We start from the raw sequence: 17447 nt of genomic DNA, 5'->3' as shown, positions 1-17447 counted from the left end.
ATGGCATGATCAACTCTGAGTGCCCCACAATGAACATCCTGGGGATTACACTTAACCAGACACACGTGGACTCATCATGTAAATATTGTGGCTACAAGACGGGATTAGAATCTAGGAAATCTGCAGTGAGTAATTTGCATCCTTTCTCCCCAGTGCCTATCCTCCATCTCGAAAGCACAAGTCAGCAGTCCCAAGGACTAGAGCAGTTCAGGGAGTCAGCTCCCCACCATTTTCTTTAGGGCTGTAAATGTTGGCCTAGCCAGAGTCCCACATCCCATGAATGGATTAGTTTTTGAAAAATTATTGAATTTCATTGTGACTTCAGTGTTAAGGACATATTAAGCACTTTGAAACTAATGTATAACTTCTGAAATTCAGCCATTTATGAAGTCAACATGGCAATTAATTGGCAATATTCAATATTTTCAGCCATTTCTTGATATCATGTGGAATAATCCAACTTATTAAAGATTGGCATTTTTAAAATTGAGACCTCAGCAGGAAGAAGAGATAAATCATGCGTTCAACACCTCTGGCTCCATATTCATGCAAATACTTTGGCCTTGTCTTTTGCATTGACGTACTGGGTTCCCCAATTATTGGGGATGGGGTTATTTGTAAACTATCCACCTCCTATTAGATAGAGCCATAGAGCTGCACAAGCATGGAAACAGACCCTTTGTCCATGCCGACTGGATAGTCTAAGTAAATCTAGTCCCATTTGGCGCATATCTTTCTAAACTCTTCGTATTCATATACCCATCTAGATGCTTTTTAAATGTTGTAATTGTACCAGCCTCCACCACTTCCTCTGGCAGCTTATTCCATACACACACTATCCTCTACGTGAAAAAGTTGCCCCTTAAGTCCCTTTTAAATCTTTGCCCTCTCACCTTCAACCTATGCCCTCTAGGTTTGGACACCCACACCTTGGGGAAAAGACCTTGGCTATTCACTGTAACCATGCCCCTCATGATTTTATAAATTTTTATAAGGTCACCCTTCAATCTGCCATATTCAGGGAAAATAGCCCCAGTCTATTCAGCCTCTCCCTCGAGCTCAACACTGGCAACATCCTTATAAATCTTTCTAAACCCTTTCAAATCTCACAGCACCCTTTCTATAGCAGGGACACCAGAATTGCATACAGTATTCCAAAAGTGGCCAAACTGATCTCCTCTACAGCCACAACATGACATCTCAACTCCTATACTGAATGTACTGACCAATAAAGGTAAACATACTAAACACCATTTTCACTATCCTATCTACCTGCGACTGCACTTTCAAGGAACTGTGAACTTGCACGCCAAGGTCTCCTTGTCAGCAACACTCCCAGGACCTTCCCATTAAATGTATAAGTCCGGCCCTGATTGCCTTTCTTAAATGCAGCACTTTGCATTTATCTAAATTCAACTCCGTCTGCTAACCTTTGGTCCCACTGGTCCATAAGATCAAGGTCCCTTTGTACTCTTCTTCACTGTCCATGATACTTCCAATTTTGGTGTCATTTGCAAATTTACTAGCCATACCTCCAATGTTCACATCCAAATCATTTATGTAAATTACAAAACAAAGTAGACCCAGCACCAATCCTTGTGGCATGCCATTGGTCACGGGCCTCCAGTCTGAAAAGCAACCCTCCACAACTGTTCTGTACCGTCGAGCCAGTTCTGTATCCAAATGGCTAGTTCTCCTTGTATTCAGTGTGATCTAAACTTGTTGTTGTAATTGTCTTGTATTTATGGGAGGTGTTCTAGGATTCTGACCAAACGCTAGTGAAGGAACAACACATCAGGACTGTGTGTGGTTGATGGGGAACTTGCAGGTGGTGGTACTCCCATGCATTTGTAGGTGGGGTGAGGTCACCGGTCTGGATGGTGCTATTGAAGGAACCTCGGTGAGTTGTTTCATTGCATCTTGTAACTGGTATGCACAGCTGCCACAATGCATGATAGTGGAGAGAGTGAATGTTTAAGGTGATGCATCAGATGTAAATCAAGCAGTCTGCTTAGATCTGGATGATGTTGAGCTTCTCAAGTATTTTGCAGCAGTAATCAGCGCATTCCAACATATTCCTGACTTGTACATTGAAACAACAGTAAGTGAGTTACTCACCATAGAATTGATGTGCTGCTGTACCACAATTTTTATGGAATTCGTCAGTTTCTTGTCAATGATATATAAACCCCAATAAGTTTGCTGCTGCCAGATTTAAGCTTGTTAGGATGCTAGTTGCAGCATTTATTAACTGCATTACATTTTTACATTTCATCGACTTGCAATTTAGTCACAAGATCATTTAAAATTAAAATTCTGGTCACTTTTATCTTGTCTTGCCAAGTCATCAATAAGATCAGTAACATTCCTGACAAAACAGAATGAAAGTTTGTCAGTTTTTTTTGACATTTAAGTCAAATTTGAAAAGAAAAGCACACTTTATTCAAAACATTCACATAATGCGTGGGGCCTTGGGTTCCTGAGTGTGTTGTAGAAACATAAGATATTGAGATTTTTCTTTTCAGAAATTTAAGTGGTTTGAATCAATTTCATGTACTACTTGGAATTTGGGGGGAAACAAATGAGAATTATACTTAATCCCTTAGAATAAAATGGTTGTTCCACTTGTTTTGAGACATATTGAGTAATTTTTCAGCTTTGTTGAAACATAACATCAATCTGACCTTAAATAATAATAATCTCTTAACTCATAATTTTGTTGCAGATTACCTGTAACATTTTCAGAACCCTTCCTCCAAGCGACAATCCAGATTTTGATCCAGAAGAGGATGAACCATCTTTAGAAGCGGCATGGCCTCACATGCAGGTAGTAATTGTGGAAAATTGGGTAGTTTCTATAACATGTCTTCTTTTCCTTAATTCCTTGTTTGTGTTCAAGTACTATGGATAATTCAGGAAATGAAATTTTTTTTGAATTTCGCTATACATATGGTGTCCTAATAACATCTACAAACTGTTCCTAACTTGTGCATTAATCACTCTTCTACTCAATTGGAAAAATTGGTTGGTTTCCTCCAAAAACTACATTTAAGGTCAAGATATTTTACTGTTTCATCGTTATCTGTTACTTCTAATGTGGATTGGATGGGGAAAGGTAATTGCAGGGACCATTATCAATGAATAAGTTCTACTTTGTTGTTAAAGATGAAGACCTCTTCGTATGTCATAAATAAATGACTCCAGAATTTTAACACTGGTACAGCTGCATGGGATACTAAGAATATGTTACATGATTCTCAGCCTTATGAGCTTGGCTAGTGATGAGCTTGAAGGAAATACTGGCCCTTTATTTTTGAGAATCTTTTTCAAGTAACTGCTTGTTTCTGTTGATTTTTTTTATTTTTGCTTCCTGATCGTTTGAATCATTCTTGAAAACATCGCAACAGATTTTTTGTGAAGGCGGAAGTAGTATTTAAGCAGCTTTATTAGCTCGGAGTTTAGGTCAGTGTATCTGCTATCCTACCAAAATTACACTGTATATAACCATGTCAGTTCAACTCAATGAAGAGAATGATCTTGCGAAAAGAGGGCATTTGAAGCTCTGTCCTTAACCTGTCTGTCTTTATCCTCATCTGACCTCTTCAGGCGGTATTGCATACTCAGCAGTCAACTCTCATAACTTCCAATGGATTGCATTACTGAACTAATAACTGTCTATCAGTGCCCCTACCACTATAATATTTCTGTAACTGAAATTCCTAATCCTATGAGAACATAATTCAGATCTGGGAATTTTCTTTCTCTCCCCACCATGCACTTACTTTCACCACTGATCAAATTGACAATTCCTTGCTATAAGTTTTACGTTGCAATTTAAGCTCAAATCCCAATGTTTATTTTTGTCTGAAACTTTATCTTCCACTGCATGAATGGTTAATCTTTTGAGGTAATTTAACCCATAAATTATCAATAATTCTTGTCAAACCATATGGTGACTTTACAGGTATACTTTGGTTTTTGCTTCCTGGTTCATAGTCATACAACACAGGAACAGACCCTTCAGTCCAACCATTCCATGCCAAACGTAATCCTAAACTAAACTCACCCCACCTGCCTGCTGCTGGCCCATATCTGTCCAACCTTTCCTATTCATGTCTCAAAACAAATGTCTTTTAAACATTGTAATTTTACCCACATCCACCACTTCCTCAGGAGGTTCATTTCATACACGAACCACCCTCTTTGTAAAAAGTTTGCCTCATGTCTTTTTTAAATCTCTCTCCTCTCACCTTAAAAATGTTCCCCCTAGTTTTGAAATCCCCCATCTTAGGGAAAAGACAACTACCATTAACTCTATCTATACCTCTCATTTTGTAAATTTCCATCAGGTTGCGTCTCAACCTTCTACGCTCCAGTTAAAAAAAGTCTGAACCTTTCTTTATAAATCAAACCTTCCATACCTGGCAACACCCTGGTAAATCTCTTCTGAATCCTCTCCAGCTTGATAATATCCTTTCTATAACTTGGTGACCAGAACTGGACACATTATTCCAGAAGAAGCCTCACGAACCTCAACATGACTTTCCAACCCCTATACCCAAAGGACTGAACAATGAAGGCAAGTGTGCTAAACACCTTGTCTGTATGTGACGCAGCGTCAAATAATCATGTACTAGCACCCTAAGAAAAAAGAATATCTTCTGGTATTGTCTTTATCTGTTTGTTTAGTATAGGGAGATGTATGCTGTCAATCTCTCATGATTAATACTGTGAGATCACTGACTCAATAGTCGCAAGTTTCTCATTAAATCACATACATATTAGTTTTTTTTTACATTTGAGAGACTTGTTAGGTGGTTTTTTTCTCTATAGTTATGTGTGCCTGGATCGCTTTACTTTTAAAATGTCGAACACGGAAAAGTTCCTTGTAACCTTAACTTGTATAACATATTACAAAAGATCACTAATTTCTTAGTGTTATTAACATCACCAATATTTTATCAGGTAATAATTAACAGGTAAGAAAATACAAAGCAGATAGTACTTAAAAAAATAATGCAAAGTGTATATAAAGTGCACGTGCGTAATAGGTGCGTTATACCCTCGGTCACAACATACTCCTTCATGATGATAGCCTGAAGGATTATATGGTTACAAACATAAAACACATTGTTACAAAGTTAATTTCAAAGTAAATATAATATTTAACAAAATGAAATTGTTTTTCTTCTCAATCACTCTGAATTTAAAACCAATCTCACATAAGAAACTATTGCATGACACAATGGTGGTGTCTTTGCCTCTGCACCAGGAAGCCCAGATTCAAGTCCCACCTGCTTCAGAGCTGTGTAATGATATCTGTGAACTGATTGATTAGAAAAACAGAACACAACTGCTGTTTTCTGTTCCTCCCTTCCTGAAGTAAAATTCCTTTTTGCCAGCTTTATTGATAAGTACTCAATAAGGATTTAATGAAGTGAGAGTTCGTGAGCTTGATGATTCCAAGTTCACAATGTAGCTCTGAAATAGAAATAAAGTAAATAAGAATCTCCTAATTAACTAATTAGTATTTTCATTCTGTTCAAATTACTGTGATACACTTCTTTGTCAAGGTGAGGCTGAGCAGTCACATGATATTAAACTATTAAAACTTAAATAAGTTACAGTTAAACAGAACAATACAGTATTAGATTAAGTGAAGCATATACTTTGCATAATTATATTGAAAAGAAACAAAATATCAAATTGCCCTACTAGTTGTACATTACCAAGCTTGAAATTTTCATCAGCATAACTCTCACCCCGAAATGAGACTTCTTCCAAAAAGCACCCCAGACAAAGTGATGTTTGGTAACATCTTGAACTATAACAGAACACTCCTCCTGATATTGGCTGCAAAGTGCAGCCAAGATGCAGACTACAAAACTTCAAGCCTTCCTGCCCCACCACCTTCCACCGGTGTCTTTGCTGTTGAAATCCACGCTCCTCCTCCTCCTCCTCTTCCTCCTTTTCCCCAACCCCACCCCCCACATCTTTCTCTGCTGTTAAAACTGAAATGTCATGTTTGCCCTTGACCACCACCTCAGTTATGAAGAGAGGTTTTTTTTTTCCCTCTCCCTCGCTATGAAAAATTGTGATGGCAAATACTTTTCATTCACCATTCTCTCCCCCACTAACTGAAAATAAAAACTGACCTTGGTGAAGAAGACAGGGAGTCCCTTTCAAAACTGATTCTCTTCTCGCTCACCTTTGTTGCTTCTCTTATGTTTCTGTGGATAGCTTTGCTTTTCTGTGTCCTTCCACCCTATTTCATGTTGCCGACAGTTTTCTCTGCTAATGTAGGGATATAATATTAGTGTACATGGAAGATTTTGTAATTTGTTATTTAAATTATCCATTAAAATAAATTGCACCCATTGAAAAGATGACATGAAGCAGAAATAGCTGTCATGTTCTATTTTTAAAATGTTTATCAGAGTTTTTGCAAAATCACAACACACACAATTCAATATTGCTGATCCTGCTATTGATTGTAATGTTATTGTTTGGTCTCTTGCAACACAGATTCACATCAATAATCTGAAACACACAGTCTCTGTAGGTTGAATCAGCTGCTTGGGAAAATATTGAGGGGTTATTGAACATCTGAGAACAGGGGTTGGGGAAATTACAGTAAAGAATCATTTTCCTTTTGGAAAGAATCAGCAGAAAGTAAGGAGCTAATAAAACTATCAAGTTTTAGTTGTACGTGAAATAAATATTTTTTATGCAGATACCCAATGTGATTATTCCTGTTAATTGTCACTTCCTTCTTTGTTTAAAGCTTGTATATGAATTTTTTTTGCGGTTTCTGGAATGCCCAGACTTCCAACCTAGTATTGCAAAAAGGTTCATTGATCAGAAATTTGTACTGCAGGTGAGTACTTCAAACTTTGTTTGTCATTCCACCACCAACCTTCACTTTAAAATGTTTATTGTTATCGCCTGGGTATTATAGTCAGAGTGAAAGAACAGCACTTGCTATTTATTATGCTTATAGCTACCCAAAAAGCTTTATGGGTTTTTGAGCAGAAACATTTAGTCAACAGGTCTCTGAAATATTGCAGCTACCTCCACAAAGGATCGGGGGTCGTATATGAACAAGACAACCAATCACATGGAAGAATTTCTGTGACTCCTGAACTAGAAAGTGTCTGTTAGAATATTAAGTTAAATATTAATCATATCCTGAAAATAGAGGGAAACAAAGGATTAGAAGAGGGAAATGAAAGATTCAGAAAGAAATAAATTTATAGAGAGTTTTTAAATGTAAATAAACATGTCCAAAACTAGCTGAATCTGTCAGAATGTGACCCCTAACTTGTGTGCGTTTGTTCAAAAATTAGTGGAGAGAGGTTGTTTGGCAGGAATTATGACTTATTCCATTAAAAATTCACATACTGAAATTGATAAGGCTGACTATTTTTATGTATCTTTAGTGGTTATCTGGGTAGCTTATTTGGCTAGGCAGCTATTGTGTGGATCAGATTAAGACCAACAGCCTGGAGTTTAATCCTTGTTTTGACTGGGGTAGACACTGAGCTTGTCACCCTACCCATAGTTTAAACAAAATTCACAGCCTTGATTCAGTAAAAATCACTAAGGATGTCTGGAAGAAGAAGTGGGTGTCATTGATGAATTAAGGGGAAATTCTTGCAAATTCTCACGCTTACATGTATTTCAATACAGCATATTTTGGAGAAATCTCCATGTTGTACTACATATGTTGTGGACAAGCTAAATTAATTGGGCACCGACTTCTGTATTTCTGTATTTTTCCATATATGTGCGAGTGCCAGAAATAAGTGTTTTTCATTTTCACAAAATAATTTTAGAAACAAATATGGCTTTTACCCCTTCAAGCATTCTTGGCAGGAACAAGAAAAGTATTGATGACCTTATGAGCAAATTGCAGATTTAGTACATGGATGAATACTGAAGAAGGATATGATCTTGATGGATGCTGTTGAGTTAGGTTGCTGAAATTGATTTGAAATATTTTGATCAGGAAGAGGAAAGAAAGTGAAACTTTTCTGATATCATATTTGTTCATAATGATCACAAAAATCTAAAAATGTATCCAAGTCTTAGAAATAACATCTCACAAAGGTATATTAAATTTTCTTTTAAATGTGACTTGTAGTTGGTTTCTGACACATGCTGTTCCTTTGAAGACCTTATTTTTCTACCTCTTGCCTCTCAAATGAAATATTAATTATCTCAGGCAGTTTAACAATGGACACCTTGGCCTTGTCCTACTTCCAAACTAATGGGGACTTTGTTTGACTTTCCTCCTCCCTATGTTAAGAATGTAGTTATTCTGTCCAACTGACTGCAGCGCATGAGATCAGCCAGTGTAACTCCAGACTCATGACAGCACTGAGGCTTTGCTGGTTTGCCTTTATCGTGCAACCTTCTTAACTGTTGAATGTTTTTCATGGAATTCAACATAACCTTTTTTCGCAACAATAACTGGACGCATCAAGAAGAGTAACAACTTCACTCTCTCTACAATGAACCTAATAGAAAGAATAAAAATCCAAAAGTTGCTTGTCTTATTTTTCCAGAGATTCCAGTTTTCTCAGGCAAATGCAGTCAGAAAACACTCTTCATTTCATTGTTACTGCCGTACAGCCAAACATAATAAGCTTCACCAAGTGGTCAAAGAGAAGATGAATGACCACTGCAGATTAGAGAATATGCAACAGCTTGAGGATGATTCCTACAATGGAAAACTGGGGCCCTTAAAGTACTGAGGTTATTTGATAACAGGTGTTCACAATGATAAACTGTGTTGACAGATTTAGAGAGAAACTATGCTGCCCACCCACATTCCCCCCACCCCGCACTCCACCTGCAATAAAGAAACAAAAAAGGCCTCAAAACTCAATGCAGTAATTGTTAAATTCTGAAGAGCAGCCCTCAGGAGAGGAAAGAATATTTTAAGTATGCTTTTCCTTGAGTCAAGAAATATGTTCTTATCTTAATTCTACCCTGTATCAAGTACCCGTGTCCCCTTGTTCAAGACATCCCAATTCTGGAAAAAAATCCTCCCTTCCTTTCGTCTTTCTAGCCCTGTTAGAAGTTTATACTTGTTAATCAAATCCCCTCTCATCCTTCTAAATTGATCAGTACAGGCCCAGTCTCAAACCAGTCTCTCCATATAGGACAGTCCTGCCATCTCCGGTTCCAGCCTCGTGAAACTGCTGTGTTGCAACTATGTCATTTCTTGGGTCGGGAGACCACAACACAGTATACTCAATTCTCCAGATATGGCCTCAACAAGGCCCTGTGTAACAACAGCAAGGCATTCCTATATTTGAACACAAATATTTTTGTAATGAGGCTAATATATTGCTTGCCAGTGATGCTACTGTCTCTCCCTGATGAGCTGTGCTTATGGCCATGTTCCCATTTCAGTAATGTGTTCATCACCTGTTTTTCATGATTTGACTCTCTACTCTACTTTACTATCACCCAAGGGTTAAACAAATATTCTCTTGTAATTCTGAACATGTACTTGTGTCATTATACATGTATCTCTTAAACTTGATAAATCAGGTTACTACCAAACAATAATTGTTAAGCTAAATTGAACCTAAATTGATACCTAAATTGAACATGTAGAGCAGCAGTTAAGAACAGGTTCATTCAGTTACATCAGCAATTCATATCTTGTAATTGAGAAAAATAAGTAACGTGTCCTTACTACCATACGTGAGTGAGTCACTTTGCAGTTCTCCAATGTTATTTATGCATTGTAAAATCTTGTATTAGTCATGAAGGAAGCAAAATTACGTTGGCACTAAATGCATATTGGAAATGTTTATATTTTGTTTCAAAGGTCCATTACTTAACTATGTAATGATAGCATATTTACAGATTTATTCAATTATTGCAATTTTTAAAGAGTAACTTTCATATGTTATGTATTCTTCAGCTGTGGAGCAGCAGAATAAACTTGTGCATAACTAATCGATTAAAAACAACATTAAGAAACAATCTTGCTTCAAATCAAAATAGAACTATAAATTTTTAGTACTGTAAAATCAAACAAATTCTGCTAACCTAAAAGGTCCATTAAGATAAGATTTTCTAGCTAGTAAATACCTCTCAGCTAAAGGCATTTGTTTCTTCTCTCAAACCAATTTCTTCCAGCTTTTGGAGTTGTTTGACAGTGAGGATCCACGAGAACGGGATTTTTTGAAAACAGTTCTGCATCGTATTTATGGAAAGTTCCTTGGACTACGCGCATTCATCAGGAAACAGATAAACAACATTTTTCTACGGTAATCTGTAGTAAATGATTTCCTTTGTTTGCTGAAAACTGCCCCGAAGCAATGATCTGCGTAAATTGATTTAAAGGGCAATGAAAACCATGTGAGGTATATTTATTTTTAATAAATGTTCCATAGACATAAATGTAGTATGCCTCAAGTCAGTGAAGTCTTTAGTCAGAAATTGTCCTGTATCTTAACACTGTCCTTTTGATACTGTATTCTTTCCTGCGATGTGGTGTCACTGACAATGTCAGCATTTGTCCGCCCATCTGTGACTGCAATCAAACTGAATGGCTTGCTAGGAAATTTTAAAGGACAGTTCAGAGCAATTGCTATGGGTCTGGTGTTACAGGCAGATCAGATCAATTATGTCACATGTCTGGTTGCTCACATTTCCTTTCCAGGGGTTTTTCTACCTGCTGTTTGATATCCCTTATAGTAACAAAAGGAAAATAAACCACCATATTATGGCTTGCAGATATAACAGTATGATGACATGGATTCAAGTCATGCATTCAAAGGTCACTGGTGATATTTAAATTTGGTTCGCAAAATCTGGAATTCAAAAGGTAGTATCCATAATGGTGACCATGAAATTATCAACAGTTGTTGCAAAAACTCATGAGGGTAAAGAACTGTACTTTCGGGAAGGAAATCTTGCTTCTTTCCTCATCTGGATTATGTGATTCTTGATTACCATCCCCATAATGTTGACTGTTCTCTCCTCTCTGAAACAACCTAACAACACATTCAGGTCATGAGCAGTTGGGATGGGCAACAAATGCTAGCCTTGTCAGTGACTCTCCCATTCCATGAAAGCAGAAAACAAGCTACTTGTACTCACTCAATTTTATAGCCTAGCTGCCACCTTCAAAGACCTACGTACATATACCTGCAGGGTTGTTTGTTTCTGCTTTCACTTCACATGGTATGATTTTAGTCTGTGCCTCTCCTCAATCATCTTTGCCAAAATGCAACACTGTAAACTTTTATGTTAAATTTCACCTGTCTTAGTGTGCTTGATTAAAGACTGTCATAGTCCTTATTATTGTGTACATTAAGTAATATCATTTACAACTTTGATCTGATGCTCCATTCAATTTGGAATGTAGCAATAACCTCTGGCTTATTTTCTCCATTGCAACTCATCTCCTTGAACCCCTGTTGTATATTTTCTTTGCCTTCATTTCCAACAATAAGTGCAAGGAACTCATGGACTTGCTGTTCACAAAGATCATTTTCATCTCAGCAGCAGCCTCTGCCACTTCTCTCCTGTCAGGCTATACTTCTCTTCTGAATTCTTTCTCTCATTTTTTTTCTGTTTACCCTCATGCCCTCTCAAATCATCTTGTCAATGAGATCAATCTCCTACTCCTGCAACTGTGTATCCATAATCGAGCACTCAACTTTCCTTCCTGGTCCAGGTCTCCCTCCTAAAATTCAGGGTGCTGGGAGTCTTGGTGGGGACACAGGTTAGATTCATATCCAACGACATGGTTGTAGTTGTTGAAGCACAATTATTTCGCCTGCAGGATTTCCTTGAGGTAGAACCCGAAGGCAAACTTCCTCAAGCTGCTTTATCCTTCAGCTCATCATAGGTCAGAAGTGAGGAAGCTTGATAATGTTTGCAAGATGTTTGCTCCATTTATAACTCTCCAGGTATTGAATTCCACTTCAGTACTGCTGTCTATGCCTACAGAGCTGATATGTGGCATGAAACATAAGTATGGCACAACTGTCAAGCAGTAAATAACTTTAGGAGAATATAAATCATTGACAATCATTGGTATTACTGTTATGGATCAAACTTCCTTCAAATGTATCAAGGAGATAGCCTCGACCCAACTTTTATTTTATTTAAAGGCAAGTGTAAGATGCTGTGTTCCAGATCTCATTCGACTAGTCACATTGGCTTTCAGTAAAACACTTTATTCTTACACTCAGTTAAAACACAAACAAAAGAAAGAAGAATTGGTATAACTCTATTGGAAAACTTAACAGAATAATAGATTATTTAACTGCTAAACAGTAAGTGCTCCAGTATAGTAACATCCCATAACACACTCTTTACAAAGATAACTTCAGTAAAATAAATTGTCTTGTGTTGTGTTTTTCCAGTCCAAGAGAAAAGAACAGCAATAGAAGATTCTGGCAGAGAGAACAAACTCCAGCTTTCTGCTGTGGCTGAGAGAAATGTATAGCAGCTCCCACAGCCAACTTCAAAATCCCAACCACTACTGAAAGCTGAACAAAAACTCTGCTGCTGTGGGAGCCTGACTCCACCCATTAATGCTACTTTTATTGTTCTAAGTTTTTTTTTTAAACACCGGGGCCTCACAAGCTGTTCAGTTTGTTGGCTTGAAAGAGATAACTCACTACGTCTGACTCAAAATAACTCTCCACAAAATAAAACTGGACAAAATACATCTCTGAAAGCCATATTATCCGCATATTGACATCAACATCCCACCATCAACATCTTAGATTTGATGTTAACCAAGAAATTAACCTGACCAGCAATGCTAGTGTTGTCATTCAAAGATGAGGTCAGAAGCAGGGGATTCTGTGACTAGTAAACTAACTGACTGTCTGTCTAAAGCCTTTCCATCATCTACCAGACGTGATGGGAGTATTGGAATATTCTTGACTTACCCAGATGAGTGCAATCTTAACAACATTAAAGAAGCTTGACACTATCAAAGCAACTTTATCCTTCAAAACAAAGCATGAGGATAATACATATGATTTACAAGGTGCAGTGCAGCTGTTGCCATGGCTTCTTGAGCAGCTTTCCAGACTTCCGCTATAAGTGACCGAGAAGAATGAAAACCGAGAATAGGTGGGGAACATCGCTACCTTTAAAATTCCCTTCCAAGTCATATATTTCTAACTTGTAAATAACTAGCCCTTCCTTTTCTCTCCCTCCCTCCTGCAGTCTACCTTCCCTCCACATACCCACTCTCCATAAACACACTGTGCTTTATGCACTCCTCTTGTTTTCAGAATCTATTCTGGAGTGATGGAATTCCCACATTATCACTTCTTGTGCTTGCTAAAATTTTCTGACAAATTTGCTTTTCTACTTACTTCCCAAAACCTTATTCATTTATTCCAGCCAAATTGCTCAAGTTTCTGAAAGCTTATTCGTTGTGTTGTAGCATTACTGGCATCTTACGCAGAATCAATTCAGACATACTTAGTAGCTCAAATGGCTAATATTTAGATATTTTAACTATCATTGATCTGTTTATCTGTCAAATTTCAATATGCATTGTTGTTTAAATGTTGCATAAGTTTTCCATATAAGTCTTCCTGGATAGTCAGAATGTATGTTGAGAGAGTCAGAATGTAACTTCAGCTGACACAAAGGTTTATATAAGCAAAAAAGGCTAATTAAAATCTATTTCTATTATATTGTTCATTCATAGTTTCTTTGGGACCTGTTCTTATAGTACGGAGTAATATTTTCCAACAATAATTTCTTCAGGTTCATATATGAAACTGACCACTTTAATGGAGTTGCAGAACTGTTGGAGATACTTGGAAGGTAAGTTATCTTTTAAATTTAATGGCAAACCGATAATGTTAAGCCTCTCTGCTTAGAGGTTTGTATGAGTCAAGTAAGACTGTTACTCATCTCTGTTTCTAGTACTTCACTATCAGTAGTTCCACAACCATCAATAAATATGAAGTCTCACGTTTATTTGATGCCTCGTGTTTTTCATCATCTCAAATTACTTTACTGCAGTGCATTGTTAAAACAATTCAATAACTGTGGTGACCAAAATAGTAACTAGTTGACTTGATAGTATTGATATCAGAGGAGGATTCTCAGTGTCCCTCGACCTGCTTTCCTTGCCAGTTTTGCCTGAATACTCATCTCCGAGATGCCCTACTTTGATTGCACAAGGGCATAGATTTAGATTAGATTACATTACAGTGTGGAAACAGGCCCTTCGGCCCAACAAGTCCATACCGACCCGCCGAAGCGAAACCCACCCATACCCCTACATTTACCCCTTACCTAACACTACGGGCAATTTAGCATGGCCAATTCACCTGACCCTGCACATCTTTTGGACTGTGGGAGGAAACCGGAGCACCCGGAGGAAACCCACGCAGACACGGGGAGAACGTGCAAACTCCACACAGTCAGTCGCCTGAGGCGGGAATTGAACCCGGGTCTCAGGCGCTGTGAGGCAGCAGTGCTAACCACTGTGCCACCGTGCCGCCCACTGCCACCGTGCAGATTGTCTTTCACATTCTAAAGCAACTTAAAGGAAAGAAAGGCCATTGGAAAGATATGCAAAAATGCTGGAGCTTTGTACCAAAAGGTGGAAAAGTAGCTAAATAGAATAGTGGAAGCATTGAATTTATGTAGTAGTATGTCAAATACGAATCATGCCAATGTATGCATATACAGTAGAAAAGGAGAGTTGAGTGCTTGGAATTCAGCATGTTATGTCTTGCATTTGTGAGCTGAGAGCAGGATATTGTCAGTTGTGATTGGAAGGTGTCAGAGAAGTTTTGAGAGGTGCAACTTCCAAAAATCAAAGTCGGTCCCAGAAATGAAGCTGCAGGTGCTGACCCTGTGGGTAACTGCCCATGCCTGATTCTTTCTGACCTTGAAGACAATGTTGCAACATGCAAGGAAATGTTTCTCCCTCTGTCAACTCACTTACTCAATTTTAAAGTTCTGGCAAAGCATCAGAGATTCTTGGAATGTCCTTTCTGTTTAGTTTGGGAGTCTGAAACTATGTTCAGTAATTCACAGCACCTAAAAAACGATGAATTTCTCAATTCTGAAAACTATTGGGAAAACTCTACTACAGTGATCCATGAGTTTGTTTTCTATCTCAAAAGCAATGCCTTTATCTACATTTCCACCCAAATGACACCTTTCCTTTCAGAATTCCTCCACATTTACATCCCATACTCAGATCTTTGGCCTGCCAATTATGACTTTCTGTTGATCCATTTCTTTTGCTCGTGCAATTTCTATTCTACAATAATGTTTAGCTGCCCTGTTTAATGTTTCAGAATTTCTCTCCTTATCCTCTTAAATTTTTTCTCAATTTTTTTTCACTCAACAAAGACTTTCCTTATTTATTCTAATTGTCCATATAAATTATTTGAAGTTGTTTAAATTATATTAAATGTGCAATATAAATGCATTATAGTTAATCTTGATCACATTGTGAATACTAGAACCGCAATGAAGCATCCTAATTATGTTTTCTGCATTCTAACTAAATTTAAGTGCATAATAATTTATCTTTTCACAACATGTCTAATGTACCAGAGCAATCTACAACAACGAGGAGGGTTTGCGGTGTATCTATTTGAAAATGCTTAAAATTAGTGTGGGCCCCTAGGTGCCTCAACAAAAGTACTCACTGTGCAGCTGAACTATGCAGCCAAAATGTAATGTGGGTGATTGACCACCTGAAATCAACAAGTGTTGGTTGGTTATCACTCTTAAAAAAAGTTGCATATCTACCAAATGAATGTACAGACCTGCTTAAAACCGACCAGAAGGCATTGATTTTATTGTAAAGATATAAACTTTTATGTACTTCTGTCCTCTAATAGAAGTGAAGAAATATTTCTATGTATCTACAGATCAGATTACAAAGCTCTTTAGCAACCCATTTTCACACATGAGGGCTGTTGAGTCATCAGCGATTGGTGGCTGTGTCTGTAGTTTTGGAAGCTGTTGGATAACTTTTGCCGGTTTTGTATTTTGCCATTTGTATTTCTTGGACAGAGTTGAAAACTAAGTTAACAACTGACTTCAGTAATTGTCGTATATGTACAGTTCTCTTGCACATTGCAAAGAAAGGCTCTATCTCCATTACCAACCTCAAGGGAAGTAAATAGATGAAGCACATTCAGATAAAAATAGATTAAATATTGTATTATACAGCATTTTATTTTTAAAAATAATTTGATTCATTTAAATGTACTTGTATAAATAGATAATTTCAAACTTTTAAATGGGTGAATTATTAACTTTATTTATTTTTCAGTATTATTAATGGATTTGCACTGCCATTGAAAGCAGAACATAAACAATTTCTTATGAAGGTGCTCATTCCCCTTCATACTGCTAAAGGCTTAGCTCTATTTCATGCACAGGTAGGCTATTACTTCTTGATGTAAGTATGATTTAAATTATCATTGACTTGGCACCAGAACTACTATGATTTTCTATTTTGATGTACATTCTACTCTTGTGTCATTCAAACTTCCAGTAAAAATAGTACACTGCAATGTGAGGGGCTGGACCTAATGACTGCTAAAGCAGATCTGGATTATGTTTTTATTATGTAGCCACAACATTTGCAACAAATTTATTTGTGGTATGTCCAGATGCCTGTATTAAGTCATTTAAGTTAATTGAGATATTGAAAAGGCCAGGCTTTTGGAACAGATATTAAGGCTAATGTTCCACAGATTGTAAAGTTCAACATTGACTGTTCAAAGTATTTCTGTCTATTTTTTGCAAGGTAGTTAGTTTGGCACTTTATTGTCTAGATAGATACTTAGATCCATTTTTATTTGATGACCTTATGAAGCTTGCTTGACAAAATACTATGATATGAATATTGGAAGTAAGAAACAGAAAGCAAGGTTTATTCACCTTGTACTTGGATGAATGGAGAAACTACATAGGGCAACCGAAAGCAACTGAATTAATTGAGTACATGTGATCAATTTCTTGGAGTAGTACTTTTGGGATTGTATGGGCCTTGTCAGAAGTTCTTTTTCTGACATTAAAGTTTATTTATCCAATGCTGAGTTTTTTAAAAATTCCTGAAATGAGCCTATTTCAGTAGCTGGAATGTCATGTGACCCCAGAATGAATGCTTGAAGTTGGTGGTGTTGCTTCGAGAGTTGAGCTGGGGAAGGCTGAGAGGGTATGACAATAGCTGGGCTTGGAAGCTACGGTTGTAACCACAACCAGGCCTCCAAAAACAGATACTTAAGCCATCCTCACCAACAGCAAAATGTATTAATATTTAAAGGATCCTCAAACCTGCCAGAACTCATTCTGTGCTCCACAACCGCTAATGTCTGTGTTCTACAATTTGGGAGCCCTTTGTTTCATGCGTAACACTATGAATTGAATGAAAATTTGTTCTTTATTAAAAATATCTGTTGTGT

General features: G+C 37.3%; 1 protein-coding gene across 1 annotated transcript in view; it reads left to right on the top strand.

Annotated features, from left to right (window-relative positions):
- The window catches only part of ppp2r5a (protein phosphatase 2, regulatory subunit B', alpha isoform), a 164095-nt gene that overhangs the window by 118396 nt on the left and 28252 nt on the right, over window positions 1-17447 (top strand). The window contains exons 3-7 of the mRNA XM_043695865.1: window positions 2726-2827; window positions 6785-6877; window positions 10159-10289; window positions 13768-13827; window positions 16310-16418. Coding sequence (XP_043551800.1) covers window positions 2726-2827; window positions 6785-6877; window positions 10159-10289; window positions 13768-13827; window positions 16310-16418 — 495 coding nt within the window. The remainder of the gene's footprint in view (window positions 1-2725; window positions 2828-6784; window positions 6878-10158; window positions 10290-13767; window positions 13828-16309; window positions 16419-17447) is intronic.

The sequence above is a fragment of the Chiloscyllium plagiosum genome, chromosome 9 (genome assembly GCF_004010195.1).
Source record: "Chiloscyllium plagiosum isolate BGI_BamShark_2017 chromosome 9, ASM401019v2, whole genome shotgun sequence".
Taxonomy (NCBI): Eukaryota; Metazoa; Chordata; class Chondrichthyes; order Orectolobiformes; family Hemiscylliidae; genus Chiloscyllium; species Chiloscyllium plagiosum.
This window is presented reverse-complemented; position numbering and strand designations above follow the sequence as displayed.